Raw genomic sequence first — 22,903 nt, 5'->3', positions numbered from 1 at the left:
GCCCCGATGGATGCAGTGGCAGGAAAGGTCCCGCGTTCAAAACTGCACCCGCTCCGCCCCCCGCCTCGCAGCCCGCCAGCTGGGGCAATGGGGGGAGCGCCTGCTCTGTGTGGTGGGGTGCCTGGGGAGCAGGTGTCGGGTCCGAGGAGCAGCCTGGAGAGACAACACCAGAAGTCAAGCCAAAGGGGCCAAGTCAAGAGGTTTTCGGGTTGTTGGGACCCTTGGCTTGTTTTTGCCCATTTCGGCCTTTACACAGAGCAACCTCAAGTTCTCAGGGCGCCCCCTTTCCAGGACGCTTTCCAGTATGATCTGCAGCCGATTTCAGAGCCGACGGTATCTGTGCTTCACTGCTGGAGGGGTGAGGAAGGAGGCATTGCCAAATGCTCTGTGTTTTGGGGGAGCAGTCCTCTGCTGCATCTGCTGTCAGTGAAGTATGTCTGTCTGTCTCTCCAGGTCCAACCACGGCTGGCGAGAGACTCCAGATTTATTACCCCAGATTTATTTCCTTTCTGACGCTCACCCATGCCCTTGAAATTCCAGGGCTGCATTAGTCAGTGAGGCAGAAATGAGGGGATCGTCTCTGCCTGAGAGATGCACACGGTGCTACAGGAGTGGATGGATGGTGCAGTCAGCGCTACAGGCTGCATGTTGGTTTTCAAATGTGCTGTGTGATGTCACATTAAAACACTGATGATTTTTCTTTTTTTTTTTTAAGATTTTATTTATTTTTTTCATGAGAGACACAGAGAGAGAGGCAGAGACACAGGCAGAGGGTGGAGCAGACTCCATGCAGGGAGCCTGACATGGGACTCGATCCCGAGACTCCAGGATCACACCTTGAACTGAAGGCAGACGCTCAACTGCTGAGCCACCCAGGGATCCCCACTGATGATTTTTCAATTGGGATTTACCTCTTTGGTGGAAATAATAAGCCAATTCAGCTAAAGCAGAAGGTGTTCTCAGTTCAAGCGTTAGGTTTTCATCTGGTTAAGAGCGTAATGCCTTGAAGTTGTCCTTAAGGCCATGAGTTGTAAAGGATGAGGCCCAGCAAGCCTAGACGTTTACAAGGACTAAAATTGCTTAGGACATTTTCGCATGTTAATAAAGCTGGGAGCTGAATGGGTTCTGGGGTACCTTATTCTGAAGAATACTTTGAAGGGAAGAGGGAAAAGGTCTAACCTTTAGGCATTATTAATGTGCTCTTGTACTTGTGCTGATCTCATCTGATCATAAACTTTTCCATACAAGGGGATACTGGCATCATCCCATCTTACAGCTGTGTAAACTGAGGGCCGAATAAGTTAAATAACTTGCCCAAGGTCAGGCACCTGGTAACTGGTGCAGACAGCATCCATGTACAGGTGTGTCTGATTCCAGAGGCTGTACGCCTTCCCAAGTCAGACAGGACTCTTGGGTTTTTTTCTAAAGATCTTATTTATTTATTCATGAGAGATGCAGAGAGAGAGGTAGAGACATAGGCAGAGGGAGAAGCAGGCTCCCTGCAGGAAGCCCGTCATGGGACTCGATCCCAGGACCCCAGGATCACAACCTGAGCCAAGGCAGACGCTCAACCACTGAGCCACCCAAGGGCTCCAGGACTCTTGTTTGCAAGTGACAGAGACCACCTCCAACTGGGTTAAGCAAAAGAGATGTGCTGTCTTATACTATGACCCTGAGTCCAACGCAGTTGTCAGGCAAGGTCTCCATCTCTCTTCTTCACTGTGTGCGTGACATCTGATTCAACAGATGGCTTCCTTCTCTTGGGAGGGGGCAAAAAATGGGGGGGGCAGGAATGGGAGACAATGGCTGTAGACACCTTTAGGCTTACATCTTCCCGGCTTGGGATCTCTTTATTCTAACTTGAAACTGCAGGGAAGAGCTCTGATTGGCTGGCTGGAACCATATGTCCATTTTTGGAGGCCACGCATATTGGCCAGGGGGCAACTGGCCGACCAGCGTTCCCACCAGACTCACATGTGGTACGTGGAGGGGGATGGGGTGTGCAGCTTACACTGGGGAAGGTGAGCTGGAGATCTTGAGCAAGTCAAACAAAACCCAAGCCACAGCACTTACTTGTTCAGCCTCTACAATGTCACATGCCTCCTATTAATTTTTTAATGTATCTGAGAACGTATCTCAACTTGGTAACAGAAAGGGTGAGCTCCCTGGCCAGCCTCACCCGCTGGAGAGGCCATGTCCTTGAAAGCCATCGTGAGAGCTAGTCAAGGCAAAACCCCAGGGCTCGGTGTCAAGAAGCTTCTGGAAAGGTTGTAATAATCCCCAACCACCCCGGAGCAACTGGTAGTTCAAACAGGAGGACACTCATGCTACATGGATTTTGGAGGTACTAGGAGAGCGTCAGTGTGACAAGTACCTGATTACACTTAGGATTCTGTTTCTTTGTTGGGCTGCTTAGGAGGTTTTGAGCTTCTTTTTTTTTTTTTTTTATAAAGATTTTATTTATTTATTCATGAGAGAGACACACAGAGAGAGAGAGAGGCAGAGACACAGGCAGAGGGAGAAGCAGACTCCATGCAGGGAGCCTGACGTGGGACTCGATCCCGGGTCTCCAGGATCACACCCTGGGCTGAAGGCAGGCACTAAACCACTGAGCCACCCAGGGATCCCCGGTTTTTAGGTTCTTGTATCATTAAAATGGAATCAAATTTAAAAGTTGCATGCCTTGATAAGCTTGATCTAGATAAAAAGAAATAGATTTTTTTTTGGGGGGGGGGAAGATTCAGGAGGGCCTGGGTATAAGCCAAGACTGCAAAGACATCACCTGCCTTGTGCTCTCAGTGGGAGAAATGTGAGGTTCTCAGACTTGCAGGTCTCGGGGTGCAGGGGTGCCTGTGTCTTGGTTCGTGGAGAAAGAAAACTTGCCAGAGAAAGCGAAAGTGGGCTGATCACAGAGGGAGACTTTCGGCATCTGTCCCTGAAGGCATATGTGGTGTTGGCTGAGCCGGTTTGAGGAATGGTTCTTTACATTCTGATTTTATTTCTCATAGAAACGCTTTTGTCCTCCTTGTTTCACAACTTGGACTAGGGGCAGGGTGCATCCGGCAGTTTCAGCTTCTCACTAATTGCTGTTTTTGGCCGGTGTAACCTCTTCCTGATGGATTCTGTGTGTTCAGTGAAGGCTTTTGACTTTTGGCAACGGGATTATTCAAAGTGCCTGCCTGTCTACAGGGCCGTGTGCCAGATGCTGACACAGACACAGGCCCCTCAGCTTGGTCGTGCCAGGCCCGTGGCTCGCCCTTCACTCTTCACCCTCATAATATACCCATGATGTCAGTTTTACAGACATTTTTTGTGGTCTCATTTGTTTGGGGTGTTAATATTTTCATTCTCTTTTCTGTGCATCATATCCATTTATTTTTTTTAAGATTTATTTATTTATTTATTCATGAGAGACACAGAGAACAGGGCAGAGACACAGACAGAGGGAGAAGCAGGCTCCCTGGTGGGGAGCCTGATGAGGGACTGGATCCCGGGTCCCCAGGACCACGGACCTGAGCTGAAGGCAGATGCTCAACGACTGAGCCACCCAGGTGCCCTTTATATCCATTTATTATCTGAGTGAGCTTATACTTGGAGATGGGGCAAAGGATTCTTCTTCAACTAATTCCTTCTTTAACTAATAAACCATGGGTTTATTTCCTATTATTTTTTTCATTTTCAGATCACCAGTCCTGATCTAGAGGTCATTGATCATAGGGGAATTTATTTATTATCTAAGAAGCTGCCTCCAAATGGGGTAAGAAGTTCAGAGTCAGAAAGAAAAAAGAAAAAAAAATTAAGTTCAGAGTCGTGTGCTATCGGCGGCCAGGGAATTACAAGCAGGTAGACAGTCGTGTTGCAGCATCGATGTTGTCCAGCTCAGGGTAGGCATCCCCCGGACAGGTGCCCGTAATGTCTGTCCTCCAGGCTCAGCCTTTCCCAGCATCGATTCAGTTACTCAACGAGATTCAAACAGATACTCATTGGCAACCCCCAAGTCTACTGTTCTCGGCCCCAAGATTTTTTAGCTCACGGTTCATGGCTTCTTTCTCTGTCTTGCCGGCTCTCCAGCATCCCATGGGGCAGCCCGTTTTCACCGTGGCCTCAGTGCGGCCCTGGTTTCTCTCCTCCTGGTCTCCCTCCACCTCCCAGGGGGGCAGAGCCTCAGATGCGCCTCCTGCCCGACCTGGCCGGTAGATATGTCCGCATTGCTGCCTCGTGGGCTTGTGGTGCATGTACAGGGACAGACCTGTCCAGGAACAAAGGACTTGCCATTGATCATCAGAAACAGCAAAATCCACCCCCTTTTCTACTGCCCACCAAGCTAAGAAAGCAGATGTATGGCTCTGAGTCTTGCCAGGGCTGTGGAGACAGGGAATCTGTCACTACCCTGGGCTCGGGTTATGGTAGCCTATCCCAGAATCGACTGGAAGCCCTTCACACACGTCAGAGGAAAACCAAGAAGCCTTAGTGCCTTTAAGAATGTCTCCCTTTCAACCAGTGAGTAAATCTCAAAACAGCACCAGCTTCTGAAAAAATGTCCTTCAACTGTGACAGGTAGGGGTAGTATTGCAACTGAGTAGCTGTCCCACTTTCTCCTCCTCATCCAGCACATGCAGGATGAGCCCCCCCTCTTCCCTTTAAAGGCCTTTTGAGGACGTAAAGGTTTTTGAGGACATTTTGTGGAGCTGGAGCACAATTTTACTATTTTAAACTATTATAAGGGTTATGGTTACTATATCTTTATTTTTATGACAAGTTGTTGGTTATGCTCTTGATTTATTTGACCCCAAGCTTTTGTTCAAGAACACAACCTCCAATTAAATGTGGTTAGTGTGGCAAAAAATATGATTCTCCTTAGAATGACCCTCTACGGGGCTGTTTCCAAAAGCTCATTATGGTAAAAAGTCAGGGCTGCCTGTCCATGTCCATGAGCATGTCTCCTTGCGGTCACTTGGCTTTCCTGTATGGAGGATTAGAGGGTAGGAAGGCTGTGGGCTGGACCCAGAGGAGACTGGAGGGAAAAACTAGAAGCTAAGTGGGTCACCATGCAGAAGCACACTACCTGATGGAAGGGGCCTTAGGTATCAAGGGCTATTTTATCGTTGATGAAAGAAGGAATTACAAGGGGCTAGGAAGCCAAGCCAGTCCCAGGACTCAGGTCCTGGCTCTCAGCATGCCCTCCTTTATCACACTGAACATCCTACGGGTGTCCTGGGCACACGCATGGCACTAATCCAGTCTATCTGTGACTGTTCAGGTGGCCGTAACAGAAATACCATGGACTGAGTGGCTTAAACAGTAGAAATTTATCTCACAGTTCCAGTGGCTGGAAGTCCAAGATCAAGGCACCACTAGAGTCGGTATCTGGTGTAGGCTTGCTTCCTGGTTCACAGGTGGCTGTCTTGTTGCTGTGTCCTTACATCATGGGAGAGGTGAGGGGGCTCTTCATCATCCCTTTTATTAAGGGCACTAATCCCATTCACGAAGGCTCCAATTTCACAACCTAATCATCTCCCAAAGGCCCAATCCTGATACCTCCTAATACCATCACATTGGAATTTAAGTTTCAACTTCTGAATTATGGAAGGACACATGCATTTAGTCTTTTTTTTTTTTTAAGATTTTATTTATTTATCCATGAAAGACACAGAGACAGAGACACAGGCAGAAGGAGAAGCAGGTTTCATGCAAGGAGCCCGATGTGGGACTCGATCCCGGGTCTCCAGCATCACGCCCTGAGCCGAAGGAAGACGCTCAACTGCTGAGCCACCCAGGCATCCCTGCATTTAGTCTTTTGCACTGCCCTATTGTTACTCTGGGGGAACAACCCAAGACTTGTATATGGCATGGCCATATCTTTTATGGACCCTTTGACTTTTTCTCAAAGTGGAGAGCCGATATTGCTTTACCTAGAAGAGATTTAGGGTCTATTAGGGAAAGACACTTATCAGTGCTTTAGGTTCTACAGTATTTATCTCACCAAAAAACATGATTTTACAGTGAGACAGCCATTCAACTTGGAGACCAAAACTGTGGCCCCAGATCTCCATTTAATTTGCCATTTACTGACTAATCATCACTTCTTTGGGCCTCTTTCCTCAGCTCTCTGGGCTTTATAATATGATTGGCTGTGCGTGCTGTCACTGACACTGTTGGAGCCCCCACCCCGCCGCCCCGGCCCCCTTTACCAGGCCAGTATACACATTCCCAGCTGGTGTGTTGGCTAAGGGTTCACAGATGTGGTTCCCTGAGTCCATATTTCAGGTTCTGCTTCTGGGTACCCCGACCTAAGACACTTCCCTCATGTGTTATAAGAATCAAATAAGACCCTATATGTGAAGGTCCTCTAGAAACTAATGTATTGGTGATTTTTTTAGCATGGCCTTGGACTAGACTATAAAAATCCTAGCTGTGGCTTCTTGGCTGAAGGCCTGGGAAGAAGGCAGACAAGACACCCAGGGAAGGCAGGGCAGTTGTCTTGCGTCCCGTCCCGAGGATATGAGCCCAGGCTTCTTTCTCTTCCCCACCCAGGAGTCTGTCCAAGATAGGGGGGCAGACAATAAAAATGGGTTTATGTGAAGCTGATTGTCTTTAGGTAATGTTAGCTAGTGGTTGAATTGGTTTCTCTCCTATTGGGAAGATAAGAGTTGGAGTTGCAATTCATTCAGACCTCGGAATTGAGCAAGGTCCCAGAAATCCTTGCCTGTGCTTCAGATGCAAGGTGCTACAAAACCCCTGCTGCAAACTGCTATTTTCTAAGAGGCGCCGGTTTCAGCATATTTAAAAATCTAAAATTTATTTTAACAGGACATTTCAGAGGTAAATTGGTGGGGGCAGGGGGCAGTGTAGAAAGCCAGAGGAAAGTGAAAGGACAGAGGGAGCTGAGTCCCTGGAGTCTGGAACACTTGCAGTGTCCCCAGTTAATCATTGATGCCCCCAGGGCTGCTGGGCCACCGGAGTCAGCCCTGCTGCAGGGGGCCAGAGTACTTGCTAATGGAATGCTAACCATGCCTTTGGTGTAGTTAATGATTTATCTCCTCCCATTACAGTGCTCTACACTCCCTTTCTATGAAGCTGATAGAAGGCTATGTAATCATCTTCTGAAGGTTAGGCTGGCCATACCCAGCTGGGCAGAGGAGAAGATAATGGTGATTCACAAATTCACTATAGGACCAGACTTTTAACAGGCTTTCCTTTGTAGGAGAGTATATTTCCTTAGTTTTCTAAAAATATGCTGACATTCCTTTGTATGAACCTTTGTGCCAACACAGCATCAGAGGATGACATGATTTTATGTGGCTACACAATATTTGTCACCATCAAAATGCGTGTTTATTTGTACTTTTATTTCCATTGCTAGATTTAAGTTCCTTGAGAAGCTCAACAAGTTAAAGAGTGTTTGTGCTGTATGTTCTTTATATATACAAATATAAAAGAAACGTGGGTCGCCTGGGGTTGGGCATCTGATTTGATTTTGGCTCAGGTCACGATCTCATGGGTTGTGAGATGGAGCCCACGTTGGGTTTCACACTCAACTCTGGGTCTGATTCAGGATTCTCTTCCTCTGGCCTTCCCCCGACTCATGCATCCTCTCTCTTTCTGAAATAAATTAATTAATTAAAAAGAAAGAAACACATATTTTCATTTAATTTTTTTTCTATTTTACAAAGGCCTGGTATGTTATTTGCAGAAATACCAGAAAATTATTGCTCAGTAAAGAAAAAGAGGAGAGACCCAGAGACAACTACTGCGAACTCTTTGTTTCGTATTATAATAGATGTTACACCTCATCTGGCCAAGTGAATATGGACCCCTCACCACCATCCACCTGCCAGAGGATACGAGTGCTTTATTGTCGGCTTCCGGGGAAAGTGACTTCAGAATCTAAGCATTCCCTCACAGACACTCAATCTCTCTCATGAATATGATTTAGATTTTTAATAGGAGAAGGATTTTTTGTTTCCAGAAGTTATAAATAAGATGGATAATATTGCTTTGACGTCTTGATTATTTTTGTTTTTTTGTTTTTGTTTTTTTTAATCAAGGCCAGACTACAAATTAGTGAAGATGGGGAGGCAGGCCTTGTGAGATGCATAAAGTGGCACTGACGGGGTGACTATAGGATAACCCAAGAGGGGGATCGTTCACTTTCTGTTTCTGCATTGGCGAGCTCTCTCCCCTTTGTATGGATGCTCTCTCCTCTGTGCTGACATAGCATCTTCTCTGACCTTGCTGGGGTGTGAGGAGGCCATTGGAGGCTCTCTTTGTAAATTCAACTTGGGGTCACCCAGCACATTTTGGTTTTGTTCTGTCCATATCCATTGTCTCTTGCCTTGCAGTGGACACACATGGGTAAGAGCTGTTGCTACCACCATTTTATGATGCAAACAACTTCTTTCTCAGGAGGCTTCTGTGCTGTCTGCTGTGCATTTTCCAGTGCTAAAATCCCTTAATTCTGGGTCCCAGGCTGTGCATTGATGGGCCAGTCTGTACCCCTCTCCTCTGAAGACGAGTTCCTTCTGAAGGGCCTGTTGTTTCAGGGGTTAGAGGAAACTTCTTTGTCTGAAACCCAAGGTGACTTCTTTTCTTGGAATTTCTCTCTCTTAATTTTCCCCTCTTTGGAGAAATATCTTCTCTCCAACAGGTTACTATAAGGCTCACATGTGTCAGGTACTTAGAAAAGCGCTTAACACTTTGGTCGCTGCTAACGAGTATTAGAGACGGTGCGGTCTAAAGCCACGCTGCCCCATAAGAACATCAAGCAAAGGCACGTGTGTTGTAACTTTTCTAGTACCGCATTAAAAAAGTAAAAGAACAGGTGAGATTAATTTTAACAATATATTTCACTTTACCCCACATGTCAAAAAATACCATCTTCTCAACTTGTAATCGATATTTTTTAATTATCAAGATGATTTTACATTCTTTTTTCCATACTAAGTCTTCAAGACCTGATGTGTAATTTACGCTTACAGCGCAGCTCAGTTAGGACTGGCCACATTTGGAATGTTGCACGTGTGGCTCTCGTGGCTACCATCTTGGGCCACTCAAGTCTAGAAACTTGCTGCTCAAGGTGAGTTCTGGAGACCAGAAGCATCCGTATCCTCTGAGACCTTATCTGAACTGAAAAAGCTCAGGCCCCACCCCAGACCTAGAGAAGCATAATCTGCATTTTAGCAAGTGATCTATTTGCATATCCAAATAGGAAGCACTGGTCTAGAATGTCCACACTCAGGCCTCACCCCCTGGGATCCTGATTTAATTGGTCCAAGGTAGGAGCTGGACACTAGCATTTTTTTTTAAAGCTTCCCCTGGTGATTCTAATACGCAGCCAGGCTTGAGTCACTTGTATAGTGGGCTCCGGAGCCCAGATGCCCGACTCTGCCACTTTCTACCTTTGAGATACCGAGAAATCCACAAAAAGACTCTCTGTGCCTCAGTTTCCTTGTGTCCCAAAAGTCTTATCTGTTTCAAGGGATGTTAGGAGGATTAAATGAGTTAATACGTGTAAAACACTCAGAACCACACCTGGCATAGAGGAAGCACTCCTAAAGTACAAGCGCTCACCCTTTCTCCTTTTCCTTGAAGGTCCGGGGTTACCCAGAGCCCCAGGTGACATGGCACCGAAATGGGCAACCCATCACCAGTGGGGGCCGCTTCCTGCTGGATTGTGGTATCCGGGGGACTTTCAGCCTCGTGATTCATGCTGTCCGTGAGGAGGACCAGGGAAAGTATACCTGCGAAGCCACCAATGATGGTGGTGCCCGCCAGGTGACAGTGGAGTTGACTGTAGAAGGTGAGTTTCAGGAAGCGAGGGCCGTGGTGGGAGATGAGCTGTCAGTTTTCCCAAGGTCTGCAGCTCCTGCTTCTGTCCTCTCTTGGGCAGAAGAGAAGCCCCCAAGAGAAAGCATGCCCATTCATGAACTCAGGACCTTTTAGTCTAATGAGGGAAATGTGGTTCCTGTGAATACAGGGAGGCCTCCCAGGAGACACTGTCAAACTCACATTACCCCAGCTTTCCTGCTCCAGCCTTCCCATGGCTTCCCCTCACACGGAGACTGAGATGGGACTGCCCGCGGGGCTCTCTAGACCCACCTACCTCTTCCCTCCAGGCTCTCATCCAGGCTCCCTCCACTGTGGTCCTGCTGCCGCCGGCCCCCCTTCCTTGAGCTAGTCTCAGGGCCTTCTGCCATTCCCTGTCAAAGCAAGAGCTCTTTCCACAGAAACTTCCTTCAGCTTTCTGCTCACCTGTCCCTTCCTTAGAGGACCTTTCCGACCACTCCATCCCCAGGACTCTCCATCCTCTCACTACCCCCGAATATTTTCTTCTAGGGCCATCACTGCTTCCCATTTTTTTTATTCTCTCCTCCACCCTCATCTCTAACTAGAAATGCTAGGAGGCGAGGGGATCGATATTGTTTCTGCTGTATCTCTAGCATCTAGAAAACTTTCTGGCACAGGATGGATACCAAGCTATTTGGAGAATGAATGAACAGTGTTTCTCATCATCTTTACCAAGTAATGCTCTCCTAGTTATAAGAATATTGTAAAACTCAGAAAAATATATAGGAGATAAATCCACCAGTGTGTTAACACTAATTATTTGGTCTTTTTCTCCCCACTCTTTACGTAAAAGATTCTATCAACCTTATAACTTCCGGGAAAAACATTTGACCTTAAGTAAGACGGTTTCTTCTGCTGCTTGTGTATCCTCTCACATGCTGAAGCCTCTCCACTGGAGAACACATTTCCAGTTCAGTCCACTGGCTACTGCTTAAAGGCCCGATGTCCGAAAGGATGTGGGGGGTTTGTGAGACCCTCAGAAATATGATGAGGTTCCCTTGACCCTCACAGGCCTTTCTAAGGGCTTATAAACCAGAAGTTCAGATTGACTTCTCTCTCGGGAGACAGTCTTCCCAACCTCGTTTTAAGAAACACTGTATGTGGGCATTAAGGTAGCCAGGGAAGGTTCCAGAAGGGGTGAGGTGCACCTGGGCCAATGCTTTCTCTGCTTCTCTACATCATGGAAAGAAAGACAGGCTATTTCACGGAACAGAATGTACATAGTTCGGATGCTTTCCCCAAATTCTTTAACTGAGTGACTCATTCCTTTTAATGACCTTCAACTGCCTGTGGGCTGGAGCATTCCAGATGGAAAGTGGCCCCCAGTCAGAGTCTCTGAATGGCCCTCATCTTGGAGGCTTCTGGTCTTGTGCTTTCCCCTATACTTCTCAATATCCAAACGTTGAGTTGAGGCTCACGAATAAAAATTATTTTCTCCCCCATTGTATTAGTCAATTCAAGCTGCCATAACAAAATACCAGATGCTACATGGATTCAATAATGGAAACTTATTTTCCCACAGTGCTGGAGGCTGGAAGTCTGAAATTGAAGTCCAGCCCGGTTTGGTTTCTGGTGAGAGCTCTCTCCCTGGCTTGTAGATGACCACTGTGTCCTCATGTGGCAGAGCGAGAGCTCCAATGTTTCTTCCTCTTTTTATAAGGGCAACAGCCCTACTAGATTAGGGCTCCACCATTATGACCTCAATGAACCTTTATCTAAACCTTCTCCCAGGCCCTATCTCCAAATACAATCACACTGAGGGTTAGGGCTTCAATTTAGGAATTTGGGTGGGAACCCAAAAATTCAGTCTATAATTTCCCTTTTTGGACTTTCTGTTTATTGCTGGCAAAATGGAAAATTATGAATCAGAGGTCCAAGGGTCTGGTCCCAGCTTTTGCCAGTCATATGTGTAACTTTAAACCTCTGGACCTCTGTTTCTACAGAATAAAGAGTTTAAATTCCATGGTCTCTATAGCCTGGGCTAGCCTTTGTTTTCTGTGATCTATTTTAAAGGAGTGGAATGGGTTAGGCATACAGAGGAGGTATGTAAAACCCGGGTAATATGAAACCTTTTTTTTTTTTTTTTCCAATTCCTATTATTGATGAAGTTAGAGCTGATGACCTACTAAATTTTTTCCTGCTTAGTTAAGATATGGGCAACAGGGAAGATAGAAGGCAGGAGAGCTATAGAGGAATAAGGGGAGATGAAGTCTCTCAACTCTTTTGGTCTTAATGTGAGGAGACTGAGGCCCCGACACTTAAGATCCTAGGACATAGAGAATGGCCTAAAGGATGTAGTGTCTTTAAATGTGAGTGGCCCTCTATACATTCTGCTTCTGCATCAAAGGCCATTTTCTACTGATGTGTGGCTTAGAATCACCCCATAGACCACGGGCCTGGAAGGGGGTGGAAATTCTTACAAAAGGGATCCAGCAGCGACCTGCCTTCTCACCAGCTCTGTGCTACGCTTCTAACTTGAAAAGGGCAGAGGTCCTAGAATTAAGAGTCTAATTCCTATGTGAAGACTTTGACCCCCTAGAGGTCAAGCTCAGAAGGCAGTGTTGGTAAATGGTCTCGGATTTTAGCTCCACTCATTTCTAACTGTGAGGAACTTCACATTTCAGAGCCTTATTTCCTTTCCTGTAAACTGGAACTCACAGCTGCCCCATGGGGTTGAGTAAGGGTGGGTGCGCCAGTGCCAAATAGTAGGTCCCCGTAAATGTAGTCTTGTGATATTCGAATCTGCTCTTAACATCCTGAGAGCTACTTCCAGAGAGAAATCTCTGCATGGAGAGTAGAGGAACGTGCTCCCTCATCTTATTTCCTCTTTGGTAACCAGGGCCGGGAAACATGCAACATCATCCGTGAGCACACGTGCCTTAACCATAGGACTGTTTGTGATCTTATGCAGTGGGATGCAGCCCTAGTGTCGGCCCCAGAAAGGCTCTCTGTGGCCAGTCCTGACACTCCCCTGCCTCCAGAGGGCTGGTCCCAGAGACTTGGTACAGAGCAAAGAAGAAACATGGCATCTGGCCTCCAGGAGATTTCTCTCCAATAGAGGGGCCACAGGCCTGTTCTCCAGCACAGCTTCCCATAGAAATATAATGTGAGCCATGTATGTAATCTTACATTTTCTAGTAGCCACATTTAAAGAAACAAGTTAGGTCAATTTTCATAAAATATTGTACTTAACCCAGTATATCCAAGATACCATCATTTCAACATATAGCCAATATAAAATTATCAATGAGATATTTTACATTCTTCAGCCTTTGAAGTATATTTTACATTTACAGCACATCTTGATCTAGACTAGTCATATTTGAAGAGCTCAATAACCACATATGGCTAATGCCTATCATGTTGGACAGCTCAGATCTAGAAGCTTCCACTTGAATAGAGATAAACAAGGCTTACACAGAGAAAAAAAGAAACCCCACATAAGTGAAGAAGGTGCTGAGTAGTCCTGGGCAATCACATCCACAGAGGGAGCCTAGAACTTGGGGTGGAGGGGTGGTGCTGAAATGACAGGTGTGCCCCAGACGTGGTGGTCTGAGTCTGAGAAGGCCCTTTGGGTTCCAGGGACCAGGGAGTCACTCAAGTCATTTCAAGGAATAGAGGGTTAATTTGAAGACTTGAACTCAGGAGCCCAGGGTAAGCCAAACTGGCAGGCAGAGAGGACATCCAAGCCTCCGGATGGCTCACACTCACCCTACAGGATTGTTTAGTGCAAACTTGGGGACACCCAGATCCCCCTGGGAATCTTATTAAAAATGTGGATTTGGATTCCATGATTAAAAATGTGGATTCTGATTCCATGTGTCTGGAGCGGGGCCTGAGTGTCTGCAGTTCTAACCAGTCCCAGATGATGCCCATGCTGCTGGTCTGTGGATCACATTTTGAGTAGCATGGAAGGATCCCATTACTGATGTGATAATATTTAGCCTGAAACAGTGATTCTCTAATGCAAGCATGTCTCAGAATCACCTGAAGGGCTTCTGAAACTGCAAACTGCTGGGCCTTGCCCCAGAGTTTCTGATCTAGTAGGTTGGGACTGGGCTCAAGAATTTTCATTTCTAACAAGTTTCTTGGTGATGCTGATACTACTGCATAGTGGGACCGATACTTTGAGAACCAGTGGGCTCGTGCTTATACCTAGTTAGGAGACTCCGGAGAGACAGAATCGATCGTGCATATATATGTGGAAAGAAATTCGTTACAAGAAATTCGCTCACACGATTATGGAGGCTGGCCCAAGAGCTGTAGTCAGTAAGTTAGAAACCCAGGGGAGTCAATGGTGTAGTTCTCACCCAGGTCCAAAGGCCCAAGAGCCAGGAGAGTTGATGGTGTTTCAGTGCGAAGGCCAGCAGGCTCCAAACCCAGAAGAGGTGATGTTCTAAGTCAATAGCAGAGGAAAAATCCATGTCCCAGCTCAGAGGCAGTCAGGAAGAATTTTTTCTTATTTGGGGGAGGGTCAGGCTTTTCATTCTATTCAGGTCTTTAACTGATTGGATGAAGCCCGCCAACATTAGAGACGCCAATCAGTTTTATGCCGTCTAACATTTCAGTGTTAATCTCATCCCCAAACACCCTCATACAGGGGTGCCTGGGTGGCTCAGTTGGTTAAGTATCTCTTAGTTTTGACTTTGGTTGTGTTCTCAGGGGTTCCCTCGTAAGATCAAAACCCAGATTGGGCTCTACGCTCAGCGTGGAGTCTTCTTGTGCCTCTCCTTCCCCTTCTGCCGCCCACCCTGCTTGTGCAGGCAGACTGTCTCTCTCTTTCTCAAATAAATAAATAAAATCTTAAAAAAAAAAAAAACACTTCCATACAAACATCCAGAATAATGTCTGACCAAATATCTAGGTACCCCATGACTCAGTTAAATTGACACATAAAGTTAACCATCACACCTACTAAATACTTTATTAGAATATTCCTGGATTATTTCATGGAATCTGACACATTTCTCCTCTTTGAGCTACCCATTAGGAATATTAGCTAAATAACACGGAGCTGCTGTAAAAGCAGTGGTGTGTGATATGGGCCAGAAAGGCAGAATGGAACACGTGCACATAGGTTGTGAGAAAGGAGCCACAAAGCCAAGGGAAGATGTGCAGAGACCAGGTATAATATAACCAGGGCTAGCTCGCTTCCAGTCCTCCTTCTGCGTGGCTGGGAAGACAGGGATTGGTCCTCCTGAGCACAGGTGCCCCCATGTGCCAGCCTGCACCGTGCAGGGCAGGGCGATGAGAATAAAACATGGCTGAGGGGTGCTTGCCCCATTTACAGGCCCATGGTCATGGCAGGTGTCACTAGTGTGACCATTTATCTGGTTTATGCCTCCTCATTATAAATAGAACATCCTTTGACTTTCAAAAGAGTCCTAGTTTGGAAAATAACTTACATGGTAATCCTCGCCCTGCTTGATGCGTCCGGTGCACTGGGCAGTTCGAAAGCCATACAGGTGATGTTGAGAGTAATTCTAGGGGAAGGGGAGTAGCAAGAGTGATAGTTTCACAAGATGGGGATAAAGTTTATTTTCATCTCTGAAAAATAAGTTCCAAGCCATTAACCACTCTGCATTAGAATGCAATGAACAATTTTTTAAAAGTAAATTTTAAAAGAATGAATATATATCCACTGGGGAGTAGATATGACCAGGAGCTCCCTCCTCTAAGGGAGTTTTCTTTGAAATAAATAGGAAGGGCAAAAACTTAGGACCACCCCCAACCTCCCCACCCCCCACACCTTTCTGGACCTTGGCCATCACTCTTTCTTCCCTATTAGATACCCCTCTGTGGACTTCTTTCCCCAGCTTCATCCCCTGGAGGGGATGGGTTCTGAGGCTCTGCCCACTTTTGTCTCTGCCATATAACAAAGACACATCCCCTCATCCCAGAGGGTCTCCTAGGAGTTTGGAGCGAATCTCGGCATCCATGGCCCTGTTCACGGCTCTGCTCCTCCCTGTGTCAGGCACTGGAGACAGAGCAGAGCAACTGAGATAGGGTCCCTGCTCCCTGAGAGTTTACTTTGTACAGAGAAAAACTATAGGTAACAAATAGAACTTTTGTAGTAGAATTAAGAACTCCCTGACCATGTGCGAGAAAGAGGGTAGGTAGCAGGCTGCCTAGACTGTGACAGTAGGAGGAAGAGTGACCTCATGTGATGAGGTTTAACGGGTAAGGGTGGCCCTAGAACTCAGCGTTCACTGAAGGGTGCTGAAGCCGGAGTGTTTACCCCCGCTTCCCCCTCTATCCTTACTTAAGGGCTTCTTCCTGAGACATGAACTCTCTCCATCACTCTGGCTTGTCCTCTGTATGATCTGAGTCTGCTCCTGAGACCAGAAATAAAGCCCCAAAGAGCTGGGGGGGGGGGCTTTTTGCAGGCTTATGTTAGAGGGATAAATGGTGCGAGAGTTAGTGGGGTCAGCAGAGTCAGGATACGCCTGGAGAGGCGGTCGGGGTCTAGACCCTGGTGAATGGAAAGCCATTGGAGGGTATTGAGGGAAAAAAATGACATGATTTGATGTAGGCAAAATATCTCAGTAAAGTGTGTGTATGGCAGGGGGTGTCACTGGTCTCCTGTCTTTTAAACATCGATTTCCTGGAAATTGAGAAACCAATGTTTCTGTTTCCTTGTAGAAGGCATTTCCCAGATCCGAACCAGAGGGATCAGGGTGCTGGATCTTTCAACAGCACATCGGCCAATGAAATGATAGAAAGCAACTCACCTCTGCCCTTCATCTCCACGTCACTTGTTTAGCTTTTCTTCAGTTATCCCAGAAAGATAACCCTTATCCACACCACTGGCTGGCCCCGTGGATGCCAACAGCTGTATGTTTTCACTTTGCCTTTTAGTTGTCTCTATTCCAAACAAGGCCCATGCCTCTCTAGGTCTGCCTGGCTTTCCTCTTCTGGAAGATTGGCCTCCTGCCCATCTCCTGACCCAAGCACACATCCCCCCTGTCCCAGCCACCCCAGTCCTGCAGCCTCCACTCTCTATACCCCCATGAAACCCCTGTGCAAGCTAAGACTCCCTGATAGTGTGGGAGAGAAAGGGTCAGGTGGTAAGCTGCCCAGAGTTTGGCAGCAGAGCAGAGAATGACCCCATGTCATGGGACTTAGGGAGAAGAGTGGCCCTACTGACTGCAAGTCCACTGATACCAGCATTCTTGGGGATTTTGAATTTGTAGGAAATGCTCCTATGCCACCTTTTTCTTTTTTTCCAATACCCTTTTTCAGGGACAGATTTCTCAGATCCCTTTTATTTTCACATTGGATTACATTGGCGACGTTATGGGTTTTGAGCCCACATCTGTTTATGGCGGCTGAGTCTTAAATTATTATATTCCTCAAGAATGTCTGTTGTGATTCTCCATGTGTGTGTGCTCTCTTTTTCTTTTGTACTATCTTTTTTCCATCTACACTTTCCACCTTCCCAAAGACCTGTAATTATATTCCCCATTGGTATTTCATATTTTCAGCTTACAGCACTCCTTGATGCCCCTTCCTCTTTGTAGGGATATATGCCCTATTAAAAAAAAAAAAATCAATCAGGATTTTAAAATGCTCTGAGTTTTTGTCTTTTTTTTTTTTTTGTCCTTTTCTGTCTCCTCAAAGTTAACAATAAAAATGTGTCAGAAATGAACATTGTTCTTTCTGTGCCATGGGTCTCTTGGCTGTGAAACAGTTGTGCGTCAAGCCTGCCTTGGCAAAAGCCTCACCATTTACTTGCTATACAGAAGGGCCAGACCTTGCTATACAGCAGATGCCTTGGCCTCTTTCTGCCCCCAAAGAGTGACTCCCGAAGTCACCGTACTCTACAGCCTCTGCTGGGGGCCTGGCTGCCCCCTACCCCCTTTGGTTGTCATTGTGACGCTGCCCCCCCCCTCACCCTGGGTCTCTGCCCCTTCTCCTACTCCTCCCAGCCCCCAGCCAGTAGCTCCAGTTCTAGCCTCTTCATTCATCAGATTGTACTGAATGTGCTGACTTCGTGCTGGGCTCCAAGGGCAGCGAGGGTTGCGTATTGCCCTGCAGAGACTGGCTTTCTTGACCTCACATTTCATTATTATATTGCAGTTAAGATTCAACATCCGGGTGTATTTATGAGGTGTTGACTTTGTGGGGTGCTGTGTGGGAGATACAGTCCTTTGCTGAATCCTTTCTGCAGGAACCCAGTTGGTCTGATAGGACCTCAGCTCATTAAAGGCCCCGTGAAAGCGGAACTCCAGCCAAGGCGGCAGTGGGTTTCTTTGCCAAACAATTGGCACATTGGCTTGTAAACTCAGAGGAGAATGAGGCCTCTGGAGGCTGAAATGGTCTGTGATGACTTCTTGGAAGAGAGACTTGGGTTAGTTCTGGAAGAACGAGTCTGATTTAGGTGCAGATCACGATTTGGAAGAGGGAGATAGGAGGAAAGGGAGACTTAGAGCCGCCACCACACACACACACACACATACACACACACACACACACACACGTGCACACACACACACAGAGTCTCCTGTTTTTTCATTTTCCATACCCCAGTGCTCTGTAACTTGTCTCGCTATGTTACCTTCCTTTAAGGTCATTTCATACTTTTTTTTTTTTATGTAGTATGTCCACTTCGCCATTTACCCTAACAATACCTTTATTATGCTATATTAATATTTTTCATCTTTTAAATTTTTCTCTCTTTATTGAGAAGTAATTCTGAATACCTTATATTAAAAAAAAATGGGCATTTTTTTTTTTCTGATTAAAGCCACTATTTTAAAGCAATCCTTAAGATCCACTCTGAAGTTGCCTGCAAATAGGGCAACTGCTCCCTGGTTTGCCTGGAACAGTCCTGGTTTGCGCCTGTTGTCCTAGCAGAATTATTAATTATGTCCCTTCCAGTGTCGAGAGTCCCTGTGTGGACGGTAAGTTATATCACCACGTATTTTGGAAGCATTTCGACTCCTTACCATCTTGATCACATTATTCCCCTTGTCGGCAGCATTCTGTGTCTCAACCCAGCCTCTCTGTATCCTTTAACAAAAAGTGCTGGTTCCCTCACTGTTGAACTTTTCACTCCTAAAACCTGCCAGCATTCTCTTTTACTTGCCCTTGAAAAATCTAAGAGAACTGTTTAACTACTTTCAGTGCCTTGGCCTTTTCTTCCCCCGTCACTAACTCGATCCTGTCTTCACCAATTCTCTTAACGTTCTCTTCTATTTCTGGCATTTCTATCCTAATCCCCTTTCCACTTATTTTCCTCCATAGCCTTACTATGCCAGATTTTCATACTTTCACAAAATTAATTTTGCCTTATCTGACAACTTGCAACTTCAAATTTTTGCCTATAAATAGACCTTGTTAGTTATTTTAGCCCAAATTCTCTTTTCGTTTTCATGTCAGCTCTCTGGTGTTAACTCACATTAAAATAAGCAGCCCATTCCATTTCTAGCTGACTGCTTGCTCTTTTACGTTTGGATCATACCATAAACTAACTGCTCTCACCGTGATAGAGAAGGACCTTCAAACAGCATTCTCTTGCTATTCTTTTAGGCAATGCCATATTTTTGCTTTGCTTTTTTTTTTAAAAAGAATAAAAGAATTTTAACCTTTGGATTAAGATATTTAGCTCCCAAGAATCTTAAAAAGTTGCTTAGTCTATTTTTATTATGGCGAAAATACATATAAATTTACTATTTTAACCATTTTAAAGTATACAGGTCTTAAATACATTCACCATGTTGTGCAACCATCACCACCATCTAGTCTCAAAACTTTTCATCACCCTGAGCAGGAATCCCATCCCCACTGAGCAATCACTCCCCCATTGCCTTCCCCAGCCCCTGGCAACCGCTGATGTGCGTTGTCTCTATCCATTCGCCTTTTCTGAACATTTCATATAAATGGAATCATGCATTTTTTTTTTTTTAGTCTGGCTTTCTTCACTTAGCAAATTTTCTTAGCGTTCATCCACATTGTAACATGTGTCAGTACTTTGTTCCTCTGTATGGCTGAATGCTATTCCATTGTATGAGTAGACCACAATTTGTTTACCCATTCATCAGATGGTCGGTCTAATTTTTTATCAGATCTTTGCTCCAAGATGAAATTAGTGATACAGTAGCATGATAAATGCACTCACTCCTTGCAGTGAGTGGTACATAGATATTTTTCAGAAGGGGTCTCAGTGATTCGCTATGTGGCCGATGCTAGGGTATTGGCAGGGAACTATAGGAGGCCCTATTCACCTCTTGGATTCCAGATTCTTGTTCCTCTTTTTAGTTTCTTTCTCCAGCCCTCCCTTTTTTTCTTTATTTTTGGTAAGTAGATCACAGCTTGTTTTTTTCTTTACCATCCATCGTATTTATAGGTTTTAAAAATACAGCTGAATAAATCCGTCATAGTCCCACCACCCCAAAACAATCACTATTAATAATATTTTGATGTATTTCCTTCTGGTTGTTTTCCTCTGTTTGGATTCTTTATTTTCTCCTAGTTGAGATCACATTGAATAGATAACGTCATCATAGGTTGCTCTTCCACCACCACCACCCCAATAAAATCCCTTTATTTAACAAGGATTTAAACCCTATAAGGATTTGGGCACTGTTCTGAATACCTCTGATGAATGAATAAGTTCTAGTATATAGTTTGGGAGTCATCAGCTTATAGATGATATTTATTTTATTTATTTTAAAATATATTTTATTTTATTTTTTTAAAGATTTTATTTATTTATTCATGAGAGACAGGGAGAGAGAGAGAGGCAGAGACACAGGCAGAGGGAGGAGCAGGCTCCATGCAGGGAGCCCAATGTGGGACTTGATCCTGGGACTCCAGGATTACACCCTGAGCTGAAGGCAGGTGCTCAACTGCTGAGCCACCCAGGTGTCCCTTCTTAATATATTTTAAAGATTTTATTTATTCATGAGAGACACACACACACACAGAGAGCAAGAGAGAGAGAGAGAGAGAGAGAGAGAGAGGCAGATGGAGAAGCAGGCTCCTCGAAGGGAGCCTGATATGGGACTTGATCCCTGGACCCCAGGACCACACCCTGAGCCAGAGGCAGAAGTTCAACCACTGAGCCACCCAGGTGTCCCGATATTTAAAATATTTTATTTAAATTTAGTTTTCCAACATCTAGTAAAACACCCAGTGCTCATCCCATTAAGTGCCCTCCTCAGTGCCCATCACCCAGTCACCCCATCCCCCCACCTACCTCCCCTTCTGCAACCCTTTGTTTCCCAGAGTTAGGAGTCTCTCAGTGTTTTATCTTCCCAATTTTTCACCACTCAGTTTCCCTCCTTTCCCTTATAGACCCTTTCACTATTTCTTATATTCCACATGTGAGTGAAACCATATGATGATTATCTTTCTCCAATTGACTTATTTCATATAGATGGTATTTAAAGCGATGGGACCGTCTAAGACCTCCCGGGTTAGGGGTGGAATCAGTGCAAGGCCCCAGGACTCAGCCCTAGGGCACGCACGCCTGCAAAGGTAGAACAGAGAAGGTAGTTGAAGAAGAACAGGAACCCGGTTAAAGCAGGAGAGTCTGGAGGAGAACATACTTGGGAGTGGAATGGCCCCATATGAAATGCCATTGAGCACCTGAGTGCTCTTCCTTCAAAAGGAAGGAGGTTTTTATGGGTTTAGCCAAGAGGTGGCATATATTACTTCTACTTGCACTCTATTGGCCAAAACCCAGGCTTCTGGCCAGCGCTCAGTAGAATTCAGGTTTACCTTACTACGAGGGAGGCTAGTGTATATAGTCTATCTGCATGTTCAGGAGGTGGAGGAAATAAGTTTTGGTGCCATAGACTTTTCCAGAGGGTGCATGAGAAACGTGTTTGAGGCACAGAATGGGGAAGGCTGCCCATTGCTGATAGGGGAAAGGATTACCCATTGGGTCAGGGCGAGTCCAGTGGAGTACAGAGGATCACCACCCAAGTGGAGTGTGCTAGAGAGCAAATGATATGTCAACATATATCTGCATGTTTCACATATCCTTAAACATTTGATGGCAGGATAGGTTGTTTAATTGGACATTATTTAACCACTTATTATCTTCCTACTGTGTGACATGTACAAGACTGAAATGAACAGTTTTGTAAACTTTCTACGTTTAGCATCATTTCCTTTGATTTGGAGGACAGAAAGGAAGGTGCTGGTCTAAGACAAGAGCATCTTTAGAGCTTATGATTCTTATTCGCTCCAATACTTTCGAAAAGAACTGACGGGCTTGCACTTCCTCCAGCAGTGTCGGAGGGGCCCCAGCATCTTGACGTCCTCCCAGAACAAGTTTCTCTTTATCTGCTTAGAAGTTCTTTTAAGCTTGAACAGGCTATTGAATGACAAGAACTTAACCCACATTATGAAATGAAAACTGTACACAAGTTGCTAAATAGTGATGTTAAATAGCAATACATGTACAATAATTGTCAATCTGGAACGTAACTTACGTGTGATGCTGGTGTTAGCTATTAATCCATTTTCACTAAGGTTCATTAATCCTTAAACCACAGATAATCCCCAGAGCAGAAGGTCCAGTGGTGTGTAACAGCGCAGCAGGATGGTTGAATGTTCTAGAACAGGCGTGCTTGGATGCATTTCTGCACTATTACTGGTGATGTGACTTGGGTGGGCAACTTAACTTCTCTGAATCTCATTTTTCTCATCTGTTTAAGAAATAGAAGGATGATGTAGTACCAGCCTCCTTAAGTGATGTATGTAAAGCACCCACCATGGTGCTTGATGGAAACAGTTCAGTCAGGGCGAACTGTTTCCATCATTATCCCACCCCACCCCTGTTGTTGACCCTTCCTGACTTTCAATGCTGTGAGTTGGTGGCTCAGACCCACCTCTTCAAGCCTCTCTCTCTGTTTCCCACTTGCAGGGGGCTTCATGAAGAAGCATGGTCAGCCCGTTGTTTCCAAAACCTTGGGGTAAGTTGTGGGATATTCAAGCCAGGGTAAGGGCGGGATTGGCTTTTCCTGCTGACCTGACCAAACAGATCTAGGATGTAAGTCTTCTTGGGCATCTTGGGTTGTAATAACTAAAGCAAGGCAGACGCTCA

The 22,903-nt window shown here is 45.6% G+C and overlaps 1 protein-coding gene across 2 annotated transcripts in view; it reads left to right on the top strand.

Annotated features, from left to right (window-relative positions):
- The window catches only part of MYLK (myosin light chain kinase), a 179,435-nt gene that overhangs the window by 37,665 nt on the left and 118,867 nt on the right, over positions 1-22,903 (top strand). For both annotated transcript variants that reach the window (XM_025474981.3, XM_049105390.1), the window contains exons 3-4: positions 9,592-9,799; positions 22,724-22,772. In XM_025474981.3, coding sequence (XP_025330766.3) covers positions 9,592-9,799; positions 22,724-22,772 — 257 coding nt within the window. The remainder of the gene's footprint in view (positions 1-9,591; positions 9,800-22,723; positions 22,773-22,903) is intronic.

Source organism: Canis lupus, chromosome 33 (genome assembly GCF_003254725.2).
Source record: "Canis lupus dingo isolate Sandy chromosome 33, ASM325472v2, whole genome shotgun sequence".
Classification (NCBI taxonomy): Eukaryota; Metazoa; Chordata; class Mammalia; order Carnivora; family Canidae; genus Canis; species Canis lupus.
This window is presented reverse-complemented; position numbering and strand designations above follow the sequence as displayed.